The 27,566-nt window shown below is 39.6% G+C and overlaps 1 protein-coding gene across 1 annotated transcript in view; it reads right to left on the bottom strand.

Annotated features, from left to right (window-relative positions):
- The window catches only part of LOC308492962 (maltase-glucoamylase-like), a 172,235-nt gene that overhangs the window by 54,423 nt on the left and 90,246 nt on the right, over positions 1-27,566 (bottom strand). Inside the window, exons 46-59 of the mRNA XM_081038512.1 lie at positions 26,897-26,985; positions 25,578-25,627; positions 24,826-24,996; positions 22,690-22,756; positions 12,744-12,823; positions 9,523-9,646; positions 9,289-9,398; positions 8,831-8,985; positions 7,834-8,005; positions 6,008-6,107; positions 5,156-5,268; positions 3,334-3,459; positions 1,012-1,143; positions 827-919 (exon numbers count right to left, since the gene is read on the bottom strand). Coding sequence (XP_080894638.1) covers positions 827-919; positions 1,012-1,143; positions 3,334-3,459; positions 5,156-5,268; positions 6,008-6,107; positions 7,834-8,005; positions 8,831-8,985; positions 9,289-9,398; positions 9,523-9,646; positions 12,744-12,823; positions 22,690-22,756; positions 24,826-24,996; positions 25,578-25,627; positions 26,897-26,985 — 1,582 coding nt within the window. The remainder of the gene's footprint in view (positions 1-826; positions 920-1,011; positions 1,144-3,333; positions 3,460-5,155; positions 5,269-6,007; positions 6,108-7,833; positions 8,006-8,830; positions 8,986-9,288; positions 9,399-9,522; positions 9,647-12,743; positions 12,824-22,689; positions 22,757-24,825; positions 24,997-25,577; positions 25,628-26,896; positions 26,986-27,566) is intronic.

Here is a 27,566-nt window from a genome sequence, read left to right as displayed (position 1 = left end):
ATAAGTTTTGCAGTTAACTGCCCAGAAGCAACAAGAATTGCAGCCACATGAACTTTTAGATGAAGTACCAGTTTTAGTAAATCTCCTTGTAATCCAGTCATTTACGGCTGACAATACACATCCTAGGAAGACAAGATTGCCTACATGATTTCATGTAAAATACTCTCAAAGGCCCAGCTGCCCTGAAAACAAATTCCCAAGCAGTCTACGCCAATGCCAGAAATGGCTACCTTAGAATAAAGGCTGGGCTCTCTCTATTCGTCTTGTAAATTAAAAATATACTAGCTGAGATAGGATTCACAATAACCTATGAGCATCTTGCTATATTTTCACAGTTGAATTTATTGTCTTGGGAACGAGATAGAAATTGTGAGTTGGGAGGACTTTAAGAATAAATGAACTCTCTTTTAATAATATATTGCTTCTCATATATCAGCATTATTAGAGGGCTAGGAGGTACCTTTTTAGGGACTAGATCTTAATTATTCCCACTGCAAAAAAGAAATGAAAGTTATGTGACCTGTTAGAGATGCCATCACTATAATGGCAACCATATTGCAATATATAAATGTATCAAATTGACACAGTGCATAGCTCAAATTTACACAATGTTATATGTCAAATATATTTCAATTAAAAAATAAATAAATCCTTCTAAATTTTAATCACTCTACTATTACATCTACTGGTTTAAAAATAATAACAGAAACCTCTAAAGCCATGAAAACAGTAATGATACCATAACTTACCTTCCACCCATCTTCATACCAAAAGTACAAATTTCCCCAAATGACTGTAGTTTACTCTGATATTTTTGAGAAATTACCTGCTCCATGAAAAAACCGTTGTCCCCAAAGATCCATACTCTCTTTTTATTTCCATTCACATAGGTTCTGTTGTCACTTAAAATGCCAGGATGCTAATAAAGAAATAAAATAAATATCACTTTTATAAATTTCTTTTACATTTTTAAAGGGAATACTAGGCAACAGAATAAGTGTTTGAACATACCATAATAATGACATATTTTAGTCCATGTTCCTGTAAGCTCTTTGTAAAATTTGGGAGATCTCCGTAATCATTTTTGTTAATAGTGAAATCCTTCATTCCATCCATGTAGTCTATGTCAGAGTACTGGACATCCTGGAAGATAATGCAGGCCAATTAGAACGTAGGAAACATCACTGGGCAGATAACTAGTTCTTGATCATTAAAACTGAAGTCATATTTCTTAATGATTCTGGAACTTCAGGGACATGGCTATTTCCAAGGAGTAATTACACCCTTTTTGAAAGATGCAGGTGCCCTTAGATTGCAGTTTTATCTCTTTGCTCTGACAGATACGTGTCGTACGTATTTGGGAGGGACCTGAGGGTAGGGACTGTGTCTTATTCATCCCTGTAATTTGACGGCTTGGATGCTTGACATAGAACAAGTGCTCTGTAAATGTTTGTAAATGTCGCTAGTAATGTTAGAATGATGTACTAACCTGGACCCAAAATATCAAGCTAGAATATATCATAATAGGAGAAAACAGTCTTCTTGCCTTATAGAACTGCTAGGGTAATAATTAATCATGACAAATGGCAAAAAGATGGAGTTTGAATTCACCAAACTCTCCTGCATACATTATTTTTGTGTTTTCATACCAGCCTGCGTGGAGCAGGTGTTCTTCTTAGTGAGATGATTGACATGTGAAGGGGTTAAGTGGAGGGGTTAAGTGACATTTCCCAAGGTCATGTGCATGAGCGGGTCCGGGGTCACTTGAGGCTTTGGTGACAGACCCTTCAACTCCGGGTGCTCTTCTGTTCCAATCTGCCACATACGTTCAAGATATATGAAGATCTTCTAGGTACGTATTCCTCTCATGCATGAGAGGCTCTAGGTTATAGGCCTGGAGGAAGGAGTGGCCTGTGGCCTGTGGCCATGGTAGCACCATCTGTTCTCATACTGGGCAGTCACTTAGGATCCAGGTGTCCTCCACAGCCACACGGTGGGAAAGATACGATCCGTGGACGAAAAGCTCCTTTGTTTCTGAATCAGCAGCTCCTCAAAAAAGCCTTTCTCATTGGAGGCATGAGGGTAGATTGAAACCAACATCACATTTAGTCAAAAGGACTTTTGAATCCTGGGCCTGTCATTTATTAGGTCAGTGCAAAAGTCATTGCGGTTTTGGCAATTGTTTTAAGCTCTTAAACCGCAATGACTTTTGTACCAATCTAACAGCTAGCTGTGGTGACCTTAGAGAGGTTAATTGACCAAGCAGTGTCTTCATTTCCTCATTTTCAAAATAGCAGCAAATGAGCGTTAACCATCCATGTGAAAGCACTTTGTAAAATAATAAAGACGTGGCAAGATTTGATCTGATTTCTCCTGGAATTGGATGTTTGCAGATAGTAGATATGGGAGAAGTCAAAGAAATGCATAATTATTTCCTCAGAACGCCCAAACTATACACAATGGGCATGTTTCCTCACAAGAAAAAGGCATCTCCTTGCCTGGCCTCATTTCTACTCTGAGACTGAAAAATCCTGACGTCTGGTATTTCCACCCATAATATCTTTCTTCAGATATTAACCAAATGGATGCTTACATCACAGTGCCAAAGATCTAGCCCAAAATAGTTTTGAAAACTTCATTAACCACATGGTACGCATCTCCAGAGGGGGACTTTCCAAACAGTATACACTTAATAATTGTCTTTTTACTTACTAATGGACATTGGACATCACAAATACTACTTCACAACCACGGAGCTTTCAAAATTAGTCTGCTTGATCCGGAAGGATTATACAAGGTCACTAGGAGAAGCTCACTGACTATCACTCATCATTATAATCATCAGCATTTATTAACCATGTTACCCCCGATGTTGCTTCCTCTTATAAAACAGTAGCTAACTTGGATGGAGTTTATCTTATGTGTTATTAGGTTGGTGCAAAAGTAATTGAGGTTTTTGCAATTATTTTTTAAACTGCAATTACTTTTGCATCAATCTGATACATGCTTTACATGTACAGTATAAGGCATTCCTCACTACCAGCCCACCAAAGTAAGAGTTACATTTGCATTCTATAAAAGACAAATCTGAGACACAGAGGTAGTAATTAATGAGCCCAACATTGCATACAGCTAGGAAGAGGTAAAGCTAAAATTCAAAATTATTTCCATCTGACTCCATAAACTGCACTCTTTCCATGATGACATAGATATAATTTTGCACACAACGTAGATGTGTCTATCTATCTATCCATCTGTACTTGTTCCTAATAAATTGAATTAGATGCAAAAAATAATAGAAAATGGTGCATGATAAGAGAAGTTGCAACTTACATATGGGATCCTCGCTTTAAGAGTTCGGCTTACAACCTCTCTCAATCCCTCGAGGTTACCGTAATCCCTGCGACTAAGCTGGAATCCAAGATTCCAGTAAGAAGGCAGGAATGGTCGTCCAATGAGCTAGAAAGATAAAATATATAAGCATTCAGAATAAACACTGTTTTAGCACCGTGTCTGACACAGAAAACTTGGTCACCATTTCATTTTTTTTTAATTTTTAAAAATTTTTTTATTTTTTTATTAGTTTCAGGTGCACAAGACAAAGTAATACTTAGACGTTTATCATTTATATCCCTCACACTGTGTGAACCCTCCTCCCCCATCCACTATCCCTCTGACATTGCACAGAGCCATTACATTTCTACTGTCTCTATTCCTAATGCTGTACTCCACTTCTTGTAAGTATATACATACATATATATATACATATATACATAAAATTATAGTTGGCATTCATTATTGTTCAGCTTCCGCTTCAAGTGTACAGTGCAGTGATCAGGCATCTACATCTTCCCTGAGGTGGTCTTCCAAATGGAACAAGTGTCCATCGGATACTCTACAAAATATTTACAACATTATTGATTACATTCCACAAATTAATTTTCAAAACACGTGTCCATCTTGTGGTTACTGACTATTTTCTACCATTTCATTTTCTGTAAAGTCCCCAGATCTAAAATATCAGAGCCAAGAGTAATCAGCTGGGGTGATTGGCAAAATTCCACAACTCACATCTTTCTTTTTAAGTATTTAACTGGGTTCCTGACAAACTACACCACCAGAAAATCATGGGATTTGCAGAAAATGCTTGACTAACAGTGTCTTCTTGGGGGAAATGAAATTCCATTCATTCACACAATAAGTATTTTCTGAGTGTTTATGACGTGGCAAGGGCTGATGTAGGGATTTGGAGTAAGGCAAACACAGTTCTGCTTTCACAGAGCTTAAGGGATATAAATAAATGTCTAATAGGATTTCAGATAGTGGTAATGTGCTAAGGAGAAGGAATAAGGAGTGACAGGATTAAGAGTGGGATGGGTGAAGAAATACCAGACTAGGTTTAAAATCCAAGTCTACAAGTTACTCAAACCAACATTGTGAGAAGATGTCAGATAGAGTCCTGGCCAATACATTGTTCCCTGAGGGGCCCCTGTGATCCCGTGTGACAGTCCCCTCAGCAGGGTACTTTCTTTCGTGTCCCTGATTTCCCTTCCATACAGTCTATTTGCTCACTAATGGCATTTATTAAAAAGTGTTTCCAATTATTACAGGCTGTGTCATTTTCTATTTGATTATAACTCTGCTGGCTCCTGGGACTACATTTCATGTGCCTTTATGTGTCACCTTGAACGAATCACTTTGCCTTTCCAAACCTGAGTGTTTTCGTCTGTAAAGTAGGACGTTTGGCCAGTGGTGTCTAAAGTTCCGTCCTGTCTTACAGTTTGAGTAAAAAAATAAATAGTCCGATTCCTTTTACATCGTTTCTTTCCACTAAATTTTTGTTTGTTGGATGAAGCAATAAACTCTGCTGATTTGTCACCTCAGATCTTTGGAGTGCTTGCTTGATCATACATGGTTGGAGTATGGATTCCTTGAACACCGGGCAGCATGTGACTTATTTTTACAATTGCTCAAGCCTTCCACGGTACCGCTCAAAAAAATGTGTGTCAGAATAAACACATAAGGAATGAAAGACTCAGAACCCCAGCCTTTATAATCCATAGTTTTCTCATAAATGTTATTTTCTCACATTAATTTACAACTAGTGCATGTGATAACAGAAATCAATGATGACTACCCAAATCCAAAGCCATACCTCCAGGTATTCCTGAACCACTTGCTCTGGAGTATTTCCCAGGAACACATAAAAGTCAAGAATGCCCCCGATAGTGCGGTAAGTGATTGCAGGAGCAGGCTGAAGGGTGACCTCTGAAAGGATTAAAAGGAGCATTATTAAAATTGCATGCTTGAAAATATGTTCTTCTCTGGAACGTAAACACCTGAGCTCCCCAAACAGTCTCAGGCTCATTTTGAAAGAGATGAAAATTACACATGTTCCTTTTTTGTTTTAGATGATTGCCAAAGTTTATCAAAATATTAAATGAGTAAAGCACCCATTGGTGATTTTTTTAAGAGAAAGAAGATCAAATTGTATTTTAAGCTGGCTATATAATAATACAAATGTCTGGGATTTGCTAGTGACTTAACCTAAAGGAGAAGTTCTTAAAACCTTATTAGATGAGTTTAACTACAATTAAAAATACAAATAAACCCTTATTAGAGCAGCATTATTCCAGAAGCTGGAAGAGGAAGATTCTGGAGTAGGGAAGGGTTGGGCTACGAAAAACAACCTACAGTCGGATAGTGTGGTCTACATGGTCAAATCTACAGGTATCTTTGGAAGATGTCCATCAATGATCCTATTACCTACAGAATATTATGGGACAGATTACATGAAAAGAGAACCCTGAAGCAGTTTTCAATAAAATAGCTTTCAGCATGAACTGGTTTTGTAGACAGGTTCATCTACTTTCAGTTTCCAGTGTCTACAGAAGCATAGTAGATCCAAAATGCCTCTGGTCAACAGTGATCTCACCGTGAAAGTCATTTTTTCTTAAAGCAGCATCCCCAAAACAAATCCTTTCCAAGATAAAAAGACGTTTCCTACCCATAGCATTACTGTTCATCAGGAAAACCCCAAAAGACGAGCCACTGGTGTCTTCAAGGCACAGGAAGAATGTGTGAGCTCCGTACAGATTAATCATGCCCTGCTAGCAAAAGTGAAGAGAAATAATAGTATATGTTTACAATATATTTCCGCACCCCAAAATAAAATAGAAAGACACACACACCATGGACTTGGTTAACACTTGATGTAGGTTAGTATTGTACCAAAAAGGGATTGGAATGGTAACATCAACTGGCAAATGGATAAACAAAATATGATACAGCCATACAATGGAATACTCTAAGTAATAATAAGAAATACTAATACATGGTACAACGTGAATAAATCTTATATATGCTATACTAAGTGAAAGAAAGAGACACAAACGACCATATATTGCATGATTCCACTACATGAAATGTCCTTAATGTTTTAAAACTGTATTATGATGTAGGTTACACAGCTCAATAAATGTACTGAAAAATCACTGCAGTGTACATTTAAAACGGGTGAATTTTATGGTGTATAAATTATACTGCAATCAAGTTTTTTTTTTAAATTGGAAAATATTTGCAACAAAATGTTAGCAGAAAATGATATTATGAGCAATTCTGAATTTCTTCTTTATACCTAACTGTATTTTCCAATTTTTCTATAGTTAACATATAGTAGGTAATAATAAAGTTTAAAATTAAAAAAAAGATATTGAGAATGAAAAAATGATACTGAACCTGTCACAGGGCTGTGATGAGAGCACTGATATAAAAAGAGATAATGTGTACAACTGTAAATGATGTAAGAATAGAAGATATTAAGATTATAATAGACAAAAATCATTATGTGGTGTCGTAAAATTAGCCCTTGGTATAGGGCAATAGTATTGATTATGGTAAATTCCAGGAGAGGAGGAGAAAAAGAATCCACATGATATACAAAATAGAGAAGACTAGCAGGCCTATGCAAAAGTAGGCTGGATTTAAAATTATAACCAGGAAGAGTCATGACATCAGCATTTGGATAGAACACAGACTAAGTTAAAAATATTAAAAAGAAAAGAGAGGTGGGAGGGAAAAAAAGGAAGGAAGGAAGGAAGGAAGGAAGGAAGGAAGGAAGGAAGGAAGGAAGGAAGGAAGGAAGGAAGAAAAAAGGAAGGAAGGAAGGAAGGAAGGAAGGAAACGAGGGAGGATGGGAGGGAGGAAGGAAGGGATGGAGGGAGGAAGGGGCTAATCCTTCACTACAGGTAGAGTGAGTAGCCCTGCTCCAGATCAGCTCTTCTCCCACTGTGATATGCATGGGATTTACTGGTTAAAATGCAGATTCTGATTCAGCAGCTCTGGGCCATGGCCTGAAATTCCTCATTTCTAATACCTCCCATGAAACAGCCAACCCTGCTGTTTCTGGAACATACGTCACCAAGCAGAGACCTAGAACAATATGAAAGCTGCCCAAAGAGGCATTTTTTTCGTCTACAAAGTTCTACTGAGAATGGCCCCTGCTGAAGTTCTCCCCTAGGTACTGCTCAATTATTAAAGACAGACATAGTTAGTTTGCAGGAGTATTTTCTGATGTACATTAGGCTATCACACAGTCGTTATATTTTTTACAAAGTGACATGTTTTTAAAAATTGATCTATTACAATTGTGAGTTTATAAACCTCCAGAACAAGTATTGTCCAACATAAACAGATCTAAATTGGGCAACACAATAGATAGATGTGACTTGTCGGTTACTCTACTCTCGAGTTGACTTTACTCTGCAGGTAGCTTACTGGAAAGGACAGAAGGCACTCCTTACTGTGAACAATCAGCAGAGGTGGGGACCTTACCTGGGTGGGGGCGGCATTGCGGGTGAAGATGGGCCACGTCTTCCAGGCCAGGTTGTGGCGGTACTGCTGGTGCACATGTTCTCCCAGCCCGTACACGTTGGCGCTGGGCAGCCGGAAAGACAGCTGCAGGTACTGGTGGGCGAACTGGAGGGGCCCGATGCTCGTGTCCAACCTGGGCCACAGGGCAAGAGCCACAGTCACCAAGCAGCTCTCTCGGCCAGGAAACTGCTCCTTTCCCGGTACACTCCATGAGAACCATTGTTTCTGGTGTTTATCACCCACTTTCATTCTACCTTCGAAGGCCTTTCTAACGTGTGGCTGATTCTTTAATTCTAGAGGAGCACAGCACTGGAGATGTGGTGCCAGAAACTCGAGTGGGATGATTGTGGGAAGAGAGTAGAGGCAACCTCCCATTTTCTGTGCGCCTGCTTCTTGTCGTGCACAACTCTGGGTGCCTTAGAGACATTATTTCAGCACACATAGCAACAGTGGACGTTTGGATTCCCTTTCTATGGACAAGGAAGGTACTTCGCCTCGTGTCACACAGCTGACTGGTGACTTGCCAGTACCAGGATCTGAATACAGGTTTTACTGACATTAACCCTTGTGTTTTCTCTAGTACAGTTTATGATTTAAGCTTAGGCTGTCTTTAGGGGTAATGGTAAGTTTCTCAGGAAAATAATAATTTGGAAAGATAAACAGTGACGTTGTGTTCCAGTATGAATGGTAATCTAAAATAATAAAATTCCCTATTTCATAATATACAAGAACCACAAGTATATTTACATAACTTAGCAGACCAGGACATTCCACTTTAGGAATCTATGCTCTGCATTCATGACAGACTAATGTTAATGATTTCTCGTAAAAGTTTGACATGTTTCTGAGGTTCATTTTCCCAAGTCATACTTATCTGCTCACCCACCCACAGAAAGTCCAAATGAATGACATTGGGGCTGTAGATTCAAGGATAGGTAAAGAGTGTTGAAAAGCTCACAAGACTCTTTTGTTGCTTGTCCTTATTATTTTGATGCTGAAGGGTTTCTCAGTGACCTTGATGTGATAGCTCAAATTGGAGGTATCAGCAGTCCCATTAAACAGATTAATATTTTCGTGGGGGACTTCATAGCGTATGTTATTGAAATCAGTGATCTGTCAGAAGAAAAACAGAAGGGACAGTTCCGGTAAGACCTCTTCCTTGTTGAACCACAAAATATTTTCACTCCCACATCGCCCCCAGTGGGAAGAGCTTCTCATTCTTGACCCTTTGCTTCCTGATTTGTGAAAAGAAGTCACCCAATCACGAGTCCTCCGTTGAATATAAATTGGCCTACCCATGGCATCCAAGGAACCCTGCAGAAGGAACAGAGCTGCCCCCATACCTCTGTGTAGTGCATAAGGAGAAAGATCTGATCCTGGGGCAGAGATGGGCTCAGTGGGAGCTACTAAACCAACCTTAAAACGAAAACGACTGGATGTCTGATATTCAGCTGTGAAGAGGGCGTCAATGACATCATTTCCAAACAGAGATGGGGTTGGTACCCTTTCCAACTGGGCAGTAAACCCTAGGAGTGAGGAAGGGGGCAGAGGGGAGGGGGGCAGAAAGAGAGAGCATTTAGGTTTTACTTGGCAGTGAACTTATCTGGTCATAAAGAGTTTTCCCTTGGGCAGCATTAGAGCATTGCTCACCTGTGCTTGTATTTTTAAGGCCATTCCTGACTTCATAGCCCCAGTTCTTGGGGAAGAAGCACCTAGGGACGTCAATATTTGGTACAGCCTTCCAGCAGCACTTATATTGCCATGTGCAGACTTCCTGTAACAGTGGCACTGTGTTAGCATTATATGAAAGGAAGGAAGGAAAGTAAATATTGTCTATTTATTTATAACCATTTTTTTCCAAGAAGAATTTAAGATGGGTCATAATCACCTGCAGTCACTTATTCATTCTTCTTTTAGTCATACATTTATCCAGCCATGCAATATGTATATATTAGCTACCAGACAAGGAACTAAGAATACAGATAAAGAAGACACAGTTCTTGCCTCTGCAAATATACAGTCTAATAATAAATCTAGATAATAACAGTATGATGAGCGCACCAACAGATTCTACTGGAAACTAAAGGAACACACACGAGCCATTGTATTCAGCCCAGAAGGCTGTTGGTAGGGTGGGGAGGGCTTCCACGTAGGTGAAAAGTAAGTTCTGTCCTGACGTGCAAGGAAGGGTTAGACAGGTGAACAGTAGAACAGTATTCCAGCAGAGAAAGCGGCCGTGCACAACACTCACAGAACCACAAGTTCATTCTGCCAAGGACGCTGAGTGAGAGAAATGAGGCTGGAGGCACGCAACATCCACACCAAGAGTGGGCTGGAAGCTGGACCAGGCCCACTGGACTTCCTCCTGGGGGTCAGTCATGCAAATCACTAACACCAGGGCATGAAAAAGGCATTTCTAAAAGGTAAGTGAAATAGAGAAACTTAAGGTAGAAGTAGGACAGAGGGTGACATGAAAAAATTCAGAATAGCCGTAAAGTAAAAACCAGCCACATACGGTTTCTCAGCGTGGTTTGACTATGGATCTTAAAAATTATTATTATTTGGTGAGATGTCTATTTTAAAGGTTCTACCACTTTCAGATTGAGTTATATAAAAATTGTTTTGTTATAAAAAATGAATAAAACACATGGCAAATAGAATCAAAATGCTGAAAGAAACACAGGCACCCACCTCTTCACCCATCTAAATTTACATGGTTAAATGATTCTGGTAACAAACAAGACAAGGAATGTCCAGATAAACAATTAAGCAAAAATATATACTATACCAATTTCACTTTAAACAACATCATGTGTAAAATTTTAATTAAATATTAGATCTGAATTCATTAGTGCATTAAAAAATTAATGTATAAAAGCCATGTAAGGGTTATCAAGAGAAAGCTAGAATGGTTCAAAATTAAGAAATCTTTTAATGTAATTCACAACAGTGGCAAAAACAAAACAAAAATCATATGACCACCTGAACAGAAGCAAAAAGTAAGTTATAAAATAATATACATAGCATCATTAAATTTGTGTTAAAAAAACAAAAATATAAATATATGTGCAAAATATATAAATACATGCAAACGCATAGAAAGATGAAGAGAAGGGTACACACCAAGCTATTGACTTGGAGTTGTAGGTAGAGAGGAAGCATTATGAATAATGGCTTTCCCATTTTATTCTGTACATAACTGTAATGTCTGACTCTTTCTTATTAAAGGAATATGTCCAGTACAGATTTTGTGATATAAAAAGCACAAAAGAATATGTCACAACACATTTGGAAAAAAGTAGAGTACTGACAAGTATTTCAGATGCTAACATCTGGTGCAATTGCTCTGAAAAACCACAACAGGAATATAATTTAAATCGATGTTTCACACCTATGATAAAGCGCATTATGACTATAAAATCTTGTTCAATGTATTAATTCTCTATACATGTAATTGATATTCCTGCCTCATCCTCTTCAGACAATAAAAAGGCTGGAAGGGATCAGAGGAAAAAGAGTTGGGGGGTTCTGTATAAGCTCTGGAAGGATGATTTGCCTAAGTCTGAGGAAGAAATGAAGTAGCTCTGCTGCTTCTGAAACTGAGGTCTGTCAAGTCCAAAGGTTAGTTTCATGGCCATAAATTGTTCCAAAGCCACAGACCTCTATAAAATCAATAAGACAAGAAATCCAGTACATTCAGGGAAACACAATTATTATTTTTTTATTAGTTTCAGGTGTACAAAACAAAGTACTAGTTAGACCTTTATCATTTATATCCCTCACAAAGCGATAACCCCTCTCCCCCCATCTACTACCCCTCTGACATCGCATACAGCCGTTATATTTCCACTGTCTCTATTCCTAAAGCAAACACAATTATTTTTGCATGCACTCTGCTCTGATATCCCTATTTCAGTTTTAAGCCATTATGTATTTCCTTCTTTTTCCATTTTCAGTGTTATCACAATAACATAAACTAGCACCAGTTAAAAAAGTTAATGGATTGTATTTACAATAGAAACTACACATGTAAAATATCTAGGGGAAAAAACTCCATAATGCATATGTAATAAAATGTATATTAAGAAAAACAAAACTCAGTAGAGAAAGAGAGAGACAGACAGAGAGACAGAGAGAGAGAATTAAAATGGAGAGTCTTCCTATGTTTTTAAAATGGGAAGATTGAAAATTATTGAGATGTCAATATTGTCTAAATTTAACCTAAAATTTAATGTAATACTTATTAATATCCCAATAGGATCTTATGGGGTATAGAATATAAAATATAGGGTAAAGGAGTAGAATCTGAATATGTACAACTTTTCTAATAAAGTTGTTAATCAATACTAAGCAGCATTCAGAGTCGATATTCTTGTGGAAGCTGCTTAGGGAGAAAATCTAGGTTCTATAGCTCATGTTCATTGCGATCTCTTACCAAGAACATGATTCCAGAAAGCTCTTGTTATAACAAGTCCCTTGAGTTCACTAAGAGCCTCAGTCACCCCTGCGTGCTGGATGGGTTCTCTTCTCAAGGAATACACAGTCTGGCCCACAAACGTCTAACCTTGCCTTGGCTGCCCTTGGAATGACACACATGACATGTTTAACCACACTGGAACTCCCCCTCCATTCTGGACTTTAGGCCCCATGGGCCAACGCTCTCGTTAGTTCCTCCTCTTCTTCCTTTTCCCTTTCCCTCCTTCCCTCACTTCCTTAGTGTTGTTGTTTAATTCAATAAGGCAAGAAAGAAAGAATTCCACACAAATCAGAGGCCCATAATCCTCTCTACCACTATCGTCTCTCCACGTCACACGCTCACTTATTTTAAATAAAAACCCAGCAGGCCAATGGCAGAGAGCCCATGTTCTGACCTCTGTCACCACCTGGCCAGCCACGCAGTCTATCCTTTCTGATTCAGGGATCTCCGGGCACTGGGGAATAAACGGATCACCTGCATAGGAATCAAAGAACAAAGTCAAAAATCTGCAGTGTAATCCCAGTTCCAGGAAGGGGGCAGGCAAAGGGACTGACTTTCTGCCATTTCTCCAATCCATGATCACTAGTAGCTGTTATCTGCATTTGTATTCAACGTTTAACACTTCTCCGAGGATTAAGCACTTTTGCTTTGTGTTTTGTTGGTTTTTATTGAGATATAATTCACGTACCATAAAATTCACCCTTTTAAAGTGTATAAATTTAATGGGGTTTTTGTAGTATTTTACAAAATTGTGCAACCAATCACCAGACATATTCATCACCCCAAAAAGAAATCACATACCCATCAGTGGTCACTTCCCTTTCCTTCTTCTCCCAGTCCCTGGGAAATACTAATCTATGTTCCGTCTCTATAGATTTGCCTATTCCAAACATTTCATATGGATGAAATCATAAAATATGTGACCTTTGGAGTCTGGCTTCTTTCTCTGGGCATGTTTTCAAAGTCATCCATGTTACAATATGTGACAGTATTTCATTTCTTTTTTATGGCTGAATACTATTCCATTGTATGGATATAATACTTTTAAAAAATCTATTCATCAATTGACATGCATTTGGGATGTTTCCATTTTTTAACCATTAAACAGAATTCTGCTATGAATATTCACATACAAATTTTTGTGTGAACATTGTGTTACACATCCTCTTGGTTATATACCTGGAAGTAGAATTGCTAATATGGTTAACTCTAACTTTAACTTTTTGAGGAATGGTCAAATTCTTTTCCAAAGTGGCTACACCATTTTACATTCCCACTAGCAATGTATAGGGTTCCAATTTCTCCACATCGTCAACAACACTTGTTATCGTCTGCCGTTTTTATTATAAATGTATTAGTGGGTGTGAAAAGTATTTCATTTCGACTCGCATTTCCCCCCAAAATGGATGACATTGAATATCTTTTTGTGGCTTACTGGCCATTTGTAAATCTTCTATGAAGAAATGTCTGTTCCAAACCTTTGCTCATTAAAAAAAAACTGGTGAAGAGTGAAGGAATAAAACGATCTCTTTGGCATCCAAAGGGGGACTTTCTTTACCAGTCTTTCCAACCAAGCAGCCACAAACATCACTCTTACCTGAAGTATTCTCAAACACCAGAAGCATCAAGAAGACATCTACGGCCAAGACAATTAGCAAGAAGATGATCAGAAGGACTTCCAATACACTGAGATTCCTCGCCATCTAGAACGATTCAGACAACAGGATTAAAGCAAATCACGAAGCCCCATCCATCCCAAAGAATATGCAGGCATCTCGATTAAAATGGGAACTCCTTTGCAAGATGACTTGATTATTAGCATTCCTCTTTATACAATCCAGAGAATTGGTTTCCACCCATCAGTATCTCCAATTAACTCTAGTCTGTGCATCTAATCATTCTAGGCCTCTTGCCTTTTTTCTATGCAGAGGGATTGAAGATTATCCAAGGGGAAAAAAATAAAGAATTGGAAGGAGAGAGGGGGAAGAGCAAGGGAGTACAGGAGAAAAGAGATGAGGGGGGTGAGATGGTTCAGAAAGCCCTTTCGGATACCACTTTGATCTTCGCAGCCACACTGGGTAGTAGAGAGGAGGGTACACTCAGGGAAGGGAAAGTAGCAGAACCTGAATCCAAGTCTTCGTCCAATTTCCTTGCCTCAATGTATGGGCGGGTGTACTGAACTGAGAATCAAAGTACTTCAGTTCTTGTCCTAGATTTCATCTTCACAGATGGGTATTTGGGCTACTTGGATGTGTGTTTCTCCATCTACACTCATTCTTCTAACATTATATATATATGTCTCCCAGTTCCATGACACCCTTCATTGTCAGTGACTCACATCACCACTTCCTTCCCACCATCGCATACGTTGGCAATACCCTAGAGTTTATTATCCCCCAGAGTTATTCTATTTCTGAACTGTTAACCTCTACTTGCTATTTACTGGTGTGGATGAAAAAAAACATTCTATGAAAAGTTACCTCACAGGGGGATCTGATCATAAATTCCTAACTGGGCAGTTCATGGTGGGGAGTCACGTCCCACATATAACTTTTTAGCAAAAAGTTTATTTTTCCCTTAAGCAAGCCCTGTCCATCGTTTCTGTGCCTCTAGGTTTCCATACTTTTCAAGTAAGCCATAACCACTCTCAAGAGGACACACAATATTGTTAACCATCCTGCAATCCAGTCCCCACCTTCCACGTCATCTTCCTTACATTCCCTCCTGAATTTCAAATGCATGAAAGAAGCTGCAAAGCTGTTATTCTACAAGCATTTAATATCTTGCTCCCCGGCATAAGTTGTCCGTTTGGCTCAAATAAACTCTTAAACATATTCTCTACAGGTTTGGACATTTCTTATGTCGACACTGGCCAGTGGCTCATGTGTGTTTGCTCCCTCATTACATTGTTCCTTACTCTTTGATCATATTGAGGCATCTGTTCTTTTTCATTTTCCTTTTAATCTCTTAGCCTTTCTTGGCTCTTTTCCCGAACTAACGTACGTCTCAAATCTATGACTGCGCTCATCTTTCTTGCTCCCTTATCTGCTACCTGAATCTATCCATTGAAACCATTGATACAAACATTTGCCTTCTGGATTTAGTCATTCAGCCCAATGTAGATGCCACTGGGTTCGAAATCTCCCATATACACTGGGCCTGCAAACTGACTGACCATCTTGCCAGCATCTCCATTTTCACAGCAGAAATTTCAAACATGATCTTTCTTTGCAAGCCTCAGCCTCTGTCACTTACACTCTTACTTTCAGCCAATATCCTTTCTAACATCACAGACAAAATAACTATTTTGCAGAAATGAATTCATTCCTACTTCTCAACCCTAGCTTTTCTATAAACATTTTCCATATCTGGGTAAGTTCTTATCTTTGTCCCTCTCTTGTCAATGCACAATCCTTGTACTATTCTCTAGGACTCACAGCCTTTGAATTTCTCAAAATCTCGTTCCACCAATTATCCCTCCTCTTTCTTACATTACCAAACCATCCCTCTGAATTTGCTCTTTTCCTTCATAAATATATTCCATCACCCCAAATTCTCTTGATGACTCTGTCCTTCTTTAGGGACCATCATGACTTCCTTTTTTCTTTTACAGCTAACTCTCCATAAAGAGAATTCCACACTGCCTGAATTACCTTTCTCATATATTACTGGCATGGTTTCTGTTTCTTACATTCCACTGAAACTGCTCTTGCCAAGGTCAGCAGCAATTTAGCTGTGAACACAATGGGCACTGTCTTAATCACCTGGCATATCAAGCACTCCCTCCTCTTTGAAGTTCTCTACCTTTGGATTCCTTGATATTATTCAACATTGGTGGTTTGCACCAACTTCTCTGGCTCCTCTCCAATTTCCTTTGTAGTCCTCTATTTCATTAAATGTTGATAGTCCCTCCAGTTTCTTATGGGTTCACTCCCTACTCTCCTTGAGCAATCTCTACCACTCATTTGACGCCATATAACTACTGAGGACAATCTGACCTGGATTTCTGGCTCAGAGATTTAGATTCATATAGTCAGTTGCTTATTGGGTGTCTCACTGTGATGTCCCACAGACTTAACCAAATTCAACATGTTGAAACATGAAATCATCTCTCCCCACCCCCTAGTCCCAACTTCTGCCATTTCTGCCAAATTGGCTAACTCTTCAAATAACTCATATCTTGAGGAACAGACTCACAATTTCTTTGAAAACCTAGGTAACTTTTTTGACCCCTCTCTCTGTTACTCTCATGGCCATTTACCACTTCAGGCAGAATACTTTCCCAATATCTTTCAAATCTGTTCCCTCTTCTCCATCTATATTGGAGATGCTTTAGTCAGGCCATCAGTTCGGGCCTGAACTGTGATCACAGCTTCCCCACTGGCTCTCTGCTTCTGTTCTTTCTGCTTCTGAAATCCATTAAACACACTGCAGCTGAACTGATCTTTCTACAACACAAACAGGGTCATTTGGTTCTCCCACATTCAGCTCTTCAATGTTTCTTCAGACAAAATATAAACTCTTTAGCTTTGTAATCAAAGGTCTTCATGATGCCTCCAGCTGTCTAGCCTGTTCTCTCGCCCACGTTCCAGCCTTACCAAACCAACATTTATGTAGTGACAGTCTATAAATCCATGAGGACAAAGAAATTTTCTCTCTTTTTAAATTTCCCCTCTCCTTTAACTTTCCATTTCCCTGCACCCCTGCTCTTCTCAACCCCAGCCCAATGGAATGACTGTTTCTACGAGTATTTTCATATATGTATGGTTTCACTTTTTAACTGAGACATCCTGTAGGTTAATGAGTAATAAGCCATGCAAAGAAATACCTTAATCGTAAAATGGGTGAGAAGCAAGATCTACACATAATTTGCCTGAGGGGGAGGAGGGGTTAGAATTGGGGTTTGGAATTGAAGTTGCAGTATATTAACTATTCTTTCCTATTAGCCTAAATCTATTAGGTATCTCTCCTCTAGTTGAAATTATTCAAAGGTTTACTCCAATCCTCATAAGATATATGTCATATTATTATATTCTCATAAACTCCCTACATCAAAGTTGATCAGGCAGGTGTGAAAAGTTCACATAAGAGGCACCATTTTAAAATGGAGTCAGGGCAGCCATTCCAGAGGAACTGCCTTCTGCATCTTGTCCCTTGAATCTTTAGAATATTTGAACTAGGAAAAGTTACCTCTGGACTTGGCCATAGCAACACTGCTGTACAAACAACTATTTGTAAGCTAACAGGAAAGCAGACATCCTGACTACAGGACTGATTATAATGGACATTCTTTAGAATTAGTAACCAGCCATATATGGCTAAAAATGTAACTCAGCTGTTAACACCAATAGAAGTTCCTTTTCTCTATTCATGTAATTATTTCCCTTTTTCTTATAAAAGCCTCTTGCCTTCACCATGCAATTTGGGTCTCTGAATCTGTGTTCCCAGATTGCAATTCTGTGATCTCAAATAAATGCTTGTTCCTTCTCATTTTGATTTTTTAGTAATATAGGCATGATGATTCCCTTTATAAGTCAATGCTAAGAAATTTTGTCTAACCATGGTTAGTGGGGGAACTAAGGAAAAAACTGAGAAGCCCCGCTTCTTAAACTAGTACTTGAGTTGTCTGTCCACAATATCTCCTAGACTGCAGAGCTTAAAGATCTAGAGGCTCAGTCTCCAATGGTGGAATTTCAGACAGTGAAAGAAGTCTGGGGGACCCACCTCACATGCTCACAATAGTTAATTTGGTTTCTAGAGCTCATGTCTCACAACCACGGCAGCACATTGTCCATCAATTAGTCTCCTTCTCCAAGTATCGTTTCTCTCCAGGGGCAGACTTTTCTTTCCAACCTCTACCAATCAGTAGCAGGCATATTTTCCACTGCTTCTTAACCTTCATTCAGGAGCAGGTTCAACACCTGAGGCTCAGGAAATCCAGGACGCTCTGGGGACAATCCCTCCCAGGCATTTTCCTGCCGTAGGAACTATCGTCATCCAGGCAGGAGGCAGAAGTGGGGATTCCTAAAGGTAGAAATTCTTCCCCACTCAGAAACCCTCTCTGCCCAAAGCCACTTTTCTGCATCAAACAACGTTTTAGAATTAAAATCCAGGTTATTATTAAAAACCTTAATAATTGTATAGCCATTTCCTTCTCTGCCTCAAAAGACGCATTCATCTTCCTCCCAATCCATGCCACTCTCAGCCAGCTACCAGAAGGATCCCATCTGGTTATTCATTCCTTGGTTTCTCCCAGTGAGAGAGGAACATCACACATTAGACTCTTCCCATCTGACACACACACACACCCCTTTCCTCTCCAGTCAGCCTGGATTCCACGCACCGTCTCATCCCCACTCCTCATAGTCTATGTAAAGGGAAACAAATATCAGGTCCAGAAGAAAAATATAGGTTGGCCAGATCATTTGGCAGAGAAAGAGACAAGGACATTTACAAAAAAACAGGGACACTCTCTGTTGAAAGCGCCACCTGCATGGGGACAAGTACTCACCTCATAGCCGTATCTTCTTACTTTCTGTGTCTATCCCTCAGTGATTCTGAAGGAGCAAGAGCAAAGGTGACTGGGCTGGTGTAACCAGCTTCTGCCAGGATTGATTTATTGAACTGCAAAGCTGATGGACATTGGACAAGAGGAGTGCATTTTCCAATAGACCATAAAAGGGCTCTGTGACATGGAGGAAGCTTCATTTGTTAATAAAAGGGGAGGGTGGAGCTTTATTCTAATAGTTATGCTTCCTCTGTATTCCTGTTCATATCCAATTACTCTGCTTGTCACACAATATGATACTTGCTTGTCTGTACATGTAGCCTAAAGAGCTCAAGTTCTTCTTACCCATCTTCCTCACTGTTGAACCTCCTGCACTTAGCATTCTGCCCAACATCCATGGATGTTTTTCAATATATAGCTATTTGCTGCATAAGTGAAAGAATGAATGGCTCTTGGTTCATCACATTGTTCCTTTCTCCATTTTTGTCTCCCCAAATTCTCTTGGTATAACTCACCTCTTCATTAATACAAACAAGTCTCCCCACCAATTATTCTAAGTTAGAGAAGCACCATTAAAATAGGAATTACACAATCTTAAAGTGGGAAGACACTTCTACTGGAAATTTGTCATGCTCTTTGACCAGCACCTTTTAAACAACTGTCTAATCCTTAAGAAACTTCCCACCTTGAGAATTCTGCCTCCTCAAGAAAAAGGCTAGAAATTCTCTTTCATAGTCTCCCATTCAGCCAAGGTCAAGGCAAGTGGCCTGGGCTCAGCTGATGATATGCACCTGTGATCTATGTGGAACCCAAGAGGGTGAAGAGACATCATTTCAGAGGCAGCAGGGATGGGGACCTAGTGGCAACCTATGCTCAGGATTGGGGCTGCCAGCTGCCAGACATGTGCTAAGGGCAGTGGCAATGGAACCTGCCTCAGGGTAATTGAGCTGTTGTTCCTGGTCCCTAGTCCAAACCTGACATTCTAGCCCTCCTGGAGTTTCAGTGAGTCACTAATATCTTTACAAATTTTCTTCTTAAGCTAGCTAAAAGGAAAAAAGTGTGTTTTAAAAAATTAAAATATAATTCACATACCATGACATTCATCCTTTTAAAGTGTACAATTCAGTGGTTTTTAGTATTTTCACAAAGTTGTAAAACCATCATCACTAATTACAGAACATTTTCACCATCCCCCAAAGAAAATCTATTCATGTAGTGGTCATTTCCCATTGCCTTCTCCCTCATCCGTGAAACCACCAATCTACTTTGTGTCTTTATGGATTTGCCTATTCTGAACACTTCACATAAATGGAATCATGATGTGTCCATTTGTGTCTGGCTTCTTTGACTTAGCATAATATTCAGAAACTCCTCCATGTTGTTGCGGGTATCAGGCGCCTGCAGATATCAGTACTTTATTCCTTTTTATGATTGGACGATATTCAGTATATTTATATATCACATTTGTTTATCCCTTCATCAGTTGATGTACATGTGGGTGGTTTCTACTTTGGGACTGTTATGTACAGTGCTGCTATGAACACGCATGTACAGGTTTTTTCGTGGACATATATTTTCAATTGTCTTGGGGATATACCTGGAAGTGGAATTTCTGCGTCATGGGTAACTCTTCATTAACTTTTTGAAGAACTGGAGAACTGTTTTCCAAATGGTGGCAACATTTTACATTCAAACCAGAAATATATGAGGGTATACAGTACATGTAGGATATTGCATATTCTCTACATAGCATAACAATATATATGGCATGCCATCTTTCAATGGCATTTAACATCCATAAGTAATATAGCACCCGTAGTACTCCATGTTTTCTTCTAATGCTCAGTGTGTGGAGAGAGAGAGAGAGAGAGAGAGAGAGAGAGAGAGAGAGAGAGAGAGAGAGGAAGAAGGAGGAGAGAGAGGAAGAAGGAGAGGAGAGGAGAGGAGAGGAGAGGAGAGGAGAGGAGAGGAGAGGAGAGGAGAGAGGAGAGGAGAGGAGAGGAGAGGAGAGGAGAGGAGAGGAGAGAGAAGAGAGACTTCTGCCTTTATGAACTCCTGGAATGACATATCCACCTTATCTTTGCTCTAGTATAAGACAGCTTTTGTTAGTACCTGAATCTCATTTCAAATTGGGATGATATCTCGGCAAAAAATCAGAAAAAGGAAATTTATTGTTACATAAGATCTTTCTGTTCTTTGTGTGACACAATTATTCTTAACTCCCCAAGTCCTGTGCTCATTTGTGACATCATTCACGTTACAGTGCTAACCGACAATTCCAGCTGTAACCTGATTCTCAAAGTGTGGAAAATAGCTAATTTTGCTATCCCTTCTTGCTAAGCAATTGGAAGATATTGGGTCCTATGCTTGTGTTGACCACTGAAAAAGTAACAGATATTTTGAAGGGAAGAGACAAGCACCGGACCCAGTACTTTCAAATTGTTTATTAATAAGAAGGTATGGTGAAGTTAGCGCTTGGAAGAACTCATAATGTGATCAAAGCAAGCAGATGGTTGAAATCATCAACTTGGAAACCAACAATACGTATGATGCTTAAATTTCAGCACACTACCCTCCAAGGTATCACACTCTAACACGCTCATTTCCAAGTAATACTAAAAGTAAAAATCCCTGTTGAACATTCATATATAATTTCTTCATCACAAATTTTAACCATCTAGTGTTTTAACCAATAGTGTTGCAAACGTTATTTTGCCAGGGTGGATATTTTACCAGATATAGTAACTGCTATGATGATTGGAACAACGACAATCCAAGTACACTCTTCCACAAACCCGAGTCTTCTGAAAACCCCAAAGATAGAAGGAGAAGAGTGGATAATCACAGAGCTGATCATTGCATTGGTGGATTAGACTGCAGGAACTCTGATGCCAAAGAAAACAAGACCAATTTACAAGGGTTTGCTGAACAAAAAGAAGCCTTGATCCAAAGTGGGATTACCCATGGTCAAAATATCACAAAATTCAAAGTGTCTTGTAAATCTGCTTGTTTTATTTTGCTCTGGCATGGAGGTTGCACGCGTGTGTGTGAAATGTGGTTGTATGCATTAGGCACAGAGTAGAGAAATATGATCTATACATTTCAAAGCACACTGCTGCAAAAATAAGTTAGTTTTTACATTTACCTTTGCCTGCTTAAATTTTGTCCTCACCCCTATTCCCACTCCCACATGCTAAAGATTTCGTCTAAACCCTCTTCTTGTTCTCATGTGAGTGGGCTTTTCCTTTTTCCTCCCCAGGAGGCTAATCTTCCTAATATTTTTACGTTATCTTCTTATTTGCCATGATTACTATTATCATCATCTTGTTTCCTCTCATCTTTCTTGCTTACCTTTCTGTGTGTGTGCTTTTTCTACACCTTATGTCATGCTCTCAGCATATTGCTCCACTCTCCCTATAACCAACTAGCAAATGTTCTTTCTGGAAACTTTCTTGGAGTGTTAGCTCCAGGACCTGGAACTGTCCTGGCAAGCTTTTCCTTGTGTATTTTGGAAGAGAGCGGGACCTATTCCCTGATTTCACACACACACACACACACACACTCCACCACGGACCCAGTTCATCTGCAGTAAATGTATGATAAACAATTGATACCGTACGAATCACACAGAAACATTAAGGTGACCCATAGATTTTCCACACCTCCCTACTGCCTATCCCACAGAGCTAAGACACAGACAAAAACATACAAAGGTGATAAAATATTTCACCCATACTGGGCATGAACCCATTAGCAACATACAAAAATTTTATAAGCATGAAGTTGTTTCAAAGTAACTCGTAGGATCTTGCTCTTAAAATTCACTGAGTACTTCTCCATGTCAATGAAATGAAATTATGTAGGCTGATGTTTTCGCTGGTCATCTCAATTTTTAACACCTGTTGGGAACCAAAGGAAAAGTATTGGATATCTGGTGATTGAAATTTCCTGCACTCAAACAAATCCGATACAAGCCAATGGCCTCTATAACACTCTGATACTTTCACAATTCATTGCCTCGCTTCCAGACTGCTCTCAAATAGTCAGGTGAGTGTTTCTTAATTCCTTAGAGTACAAAGATCATTCAGAGATAAGGAAAAGACAAGAAGCCCCCAAATAACACACTACGCAACCACTGCAGAGACACAACTCCACAGAAAAAGTGGAGAGAATATCCTCCTTCGCATCCATGTGGAGTGTTGATGTCCCTCAGAGACCCGCTTGGATTTCCTCCTTCTGTTGTTCCCCCACAGGGCCATGATGGTGGCCAGTACGAGTCCAATGTTCCAGGTGTTTTTCTAGGCAAATACTTTCCATAAAATTTCACCACGTGTGCAGTCTGTGAGCTGATCAGCAACAAAATTGGGTAAAGTCCTTTATGAGCTCTCAAGAAAGCTGGGGAAGTTGGTTGACAAGAAAACCACAAATATGAGGAAACAAATCAAACAGTAGAAAAACTGAAGGAACACTTTTCGTTTCAGGCCTTTTTGTAATCAGGAAGGATTACGAAAAACAGCTCAGGAAATAGCAAACAGTAAGCACACAAGAAAAGATCTCATTCACCTTGAAGACAGACTTTGGGACCACTAGCTGTTGATCCCAAGGTGCAGAGTTTTCACATACTGAACACGCACGAAATCAGAATGTGCCTTGCAAGCAATCAAGAGCCTTAGAATTACTATCAAGCCTTAGAATTGTCCAGCAGTACTCATGGCAATTATGATCTGTGCAAACATGAACTTCATTGCTATTACTTCTGTGAGGAATGGATGAACTTAAGGATTATTTTATGAAGGAATGTGAATCATGGCTGATAGTCAGATCGGGAAAAGTGCTAGGATGGAAACTTATGTATACATTTAAGTGGCTTGGGAGAAAATCTCACAGACAACAGTGGAAGAATTTTTTGAAATGCTGTATCCCCAACCCCTTGGGTAGCACATCTGAAATGCCTTAACCCATTGGCATCATGTAGTTTCGTTTTAAATAATAACAAATAAAATAATAAAAGATTTAAATAGTAAAATAATTAAGCTATTTAAATACTAAAAGAAATCTGTGATACAAACTGGGTAAGGTATTTCTAATATTTCTTCACATTCAGGGTTTACCTCTTCTAAATTACTTTTTAAAAAGATTTTTCATTAAAATGTAGCCAACATATAATATTATATTAGTTGCAGGTGTACACGATAGTTATTCAACACTTCTGTACCTAAAGAAGTGATTGCTAGCACTTTGTGAGGGGTGTAAGTATCTAACTATTGTGTTGCTTTGTACCCCTGAAACGAATAAAGAAAAAAGAAAAACAGAAGTGATCGCTGTAAGTCCAGCAGCCATCTGACACCATACCCTGCTCTCACAATATTACTGACTATATTCCCTATGCTGTACAACCTCTTCTAAATTATTTTGAAATATTTTTCAAACTATAGACTCATTAGTGCCCATGTATCTCTTTTCCCCTGTATTATCACTTAATACGAGTATGTTAAAATGATAAAAATCTATGTCTAAAGCAGTTTTACAAAACTTTCTATAAGTTCAAAATAGAATTTTCCATGATAGGAAAGCACTGTATTATCCTTTTTTCTCTCTTTGTGGCACATGAAATGATAGAGCAATTTTTAACTGGTGGTGTCTTACAGTGGATGAAATATGGTAGTTCACGCAATCTGGGAAGGAGAGCTCTGAGGCACAGGTGAGGGAGTAAAGGCAAGGTTTTCAGAAGTCAGCACACAAGAATACATGCATGGAAAGTATGGATCCAGACCCTCAATCCCAAATGATGACATAGCCTGAATTTCCCCTTCATCACCTTGCTGTCCACTGCTGACACACTGAAAATGGATTCGTGAAGGGCTTTGCAGGACGGGGATGGGAAGCATTGGGAAGGGAAGCAGGCAGGCATTGCACAATGCATCTCAGGGTTGGGAAACAGCATCCAGACTTTTCACTGGCCACAAACCTGTATTGTAGCGATGTGGGCGAAGTTGGGTGTGACAACCGTGCCGCTCACAGAGATGCTGACATTGGAAATGGAGGGACTGTCCACTCCCCAGATGTCGATGTAGCCAAGTTTCAAAGGGTTTGTATCAGTGATGTATTTGTTGAAAATTATGTGACTCTCCATTTTATTCTGTCAAATTGGAGATAAAAGAAACCAGTGGGAAGAAAATGGCAAAATGTGTTCAAATCCCCCCCCCTTCTTTTAGGCACAATTATAGATCGATCATGAAGTAAGCCAACTTCAGAGTCACCATCTAGTGTCCTTGTAGAGTGGAGACCATGATTTCAGCTGTCTATCTCCTATTGACAATCGTGCATTGGCGAAATAAGCACCTGCAAAATCTATATAATTGCCATGAATTCTACGGAGACAAATAGTCTCAGCTCCCAGGAGCCTTACATTCCACTTGTGGAGAAGTCACAAAATGTGCAGGCCATTCCAAGGCAACATAGGAACAAGGGTGACATAATGTTGAAAAAGTCTTTCCATCTCTGCTTTGGTAAACTGGAATGTTACTGATGATACCTGAATGTGTTTAACCACAGAAATCTTCCTGGGAGCGTACTGAATCTCTATCTGAAGTCTTGAGGAAGGGCAGGATGCAAATTAGCAAGGTGAGCAGTGAAGGAATTCTAGTGCCCTTATGACACACAGCATCCTACGAAGCCAGTAGTACTCTAGTCTCCCTTCACAGTATCAGTCACACTCACCTGGCTGACAGAAAAGTGGGCCAGGTAATAGAGTCCTTTCTCATAGGTATCTGCAAACAAACAACAAGGTAAATACAATCTGGAGTTATGTGCTAGAATTCTAATGGCCTACTTGTCTTGGTTGAGAAACCAGGGATTATTATTCTTTTTCCTTCATAGATCTGCATTTGATGACTCGAGCCTTCTTTATGGAGATCAGTCAGACGCTGCCCCAATCTCAGTTTACATGAGACGTTGGAGATAAGTGCGTCTAGACATATCCGTCTGACCGAGTTGCCTCACTTAAGGTACTTTCCTAACACCTCAGCCACTTCTCCTCCTCATGGTCTATCGCTCCCACATGTTCCTGGTCACCTCAGAAGTTCCAGATTCCCCCTGCTGGAGGCACACACATGTGCCCATACATGCATGAGAGCACACATCACAAACACAAACGCTGGTGAGATATCAGGCAGTCTCCAGAGAACAAAGACCAATGAAAGCCTTCTTTGTTCTTTTATCCTCAATTTGTGCCACAGGTCCAGGGAGAATATGAAGCTCAGCATGTCCAGTAAAGGTGAACTTATCAGAGCCTTGTCACAGGTATTCCCAACCTTCACCCCACCGTTGTGGCTTTCTCACTCTTCCCCGTGTGCTCACGTCTTTCCAATCTGCTTACCACTCACTCGATCAGAGGGCATTGGCTATCTTCCAGAACTGTGCTGTCCAAGATAGCCACTAGCAAAATGTAGTTATTTAAATCTCAATTAATTAAAATTAAATAAAATGAAAAATTCAGTTTTTCAGAACGTACTTGTCACATTCAAGTACTCAATAGCCATAGATGCATAATGGCTACCATATTGGATGACAGAGATACAGGACATTTCCATAATTGCAGGTTGTTCTACTGGACAGCATTGGCCTAGAAATAGCTAACAACATGTGAGCCATCCTCCTGCAAGTTCACCAATTCCTGAAAACTCCTAATGGAAAATTCCCGCAAATAAATAGCACAACGGATACAGGCGTTGTCTCCCTTTCTTGGACAATAAACCATGTTACTAGTGAATGTGCCCTTGAACATAAACCATGCGGAAAGCACATTTCAGTTGGTTACAAGGAAACTTTCCCGGTGGCAAACAGTGGCTTAGGACAGTGGATAACAGTGAGAGATACAGAGTTTCATTTACATCAAGTACACTACGTTTTAGTCACTTCACATTAACAAATGGCTATAGTTAAAAAATGCGAAATTGCTTTAACATAGAACAGGACTAAAAGCTATCCAGAAACCTAGTCAATGGCATGAACGTGGATCAGAGGCAGCCCTTACTCACCTATACTTTGCCCATCATCCCAGAAGAGCCAACCTTCCGCAGTCCCGTTGTCATCCAAGGCGACCTTGAGGCCTATGAATTTCTGGCGGCTGCAGGGAGAAGGGAGAGAGGCATCAGCTCAAAACCAAGCCACGGCCACAGACCAAGGGTTTTCATACAAACTGAAAGGAAGTCTTTCATGCTAGAAAGACCGAATACCAGGATTCAAGAGATTTGTGATCTCGTTCTGTCTCCACTGGCTATCTCACTTCACATCAGGAATGAATGAATGAATGAATGAATGAATGAATGAATGAATGAAAGGGAATTTTCCTTTAAGGTTCTGTAAGTCCCCCAGAAACTACAAGCCAACTCAGTGGATTCTTTCCTTTTCCCATCTCGTGAGGAAAGTCCTGATGCTGTGATTCTTCTTTCATGATCTAACTTCCTAAACACGTACAGTGAGTTCTGTTTACAAAGGTCCTAAGTTCTTCAGTTTTTAACTGAATTTTTGGACTCACATGAGTAGGGCTCTACAAATTTTAGTTTGACATCAGACAGACATGGATGTCAGTCCCTGCTCAACTATTTACTATCTGTGTGACTCTGAGTTAATCACTTTGCCTCTTGAGGCCTCTCTTTGCTCATATGTAAAGTGGGGATAACAGCGTAACAGTGCTGACACCAAAGG

Source organism: Rhinolophus hipposideros, assembly GCF_964194185.1.
Source record: "Rhinolophus hipposideros genome assembly, chromosome: 25".
Lineage (NCBI taxonomy): Eukaryota > Metazoa > Chordata > Mammalia > Chiroptera > Rhinolophidae > Rhinolophus > Rhinolophus hipposideros.
Note: the sequence above shows the minus strand (reverse complement) of the source record. Positions and strands in the feature narration are given on the sequence as shown.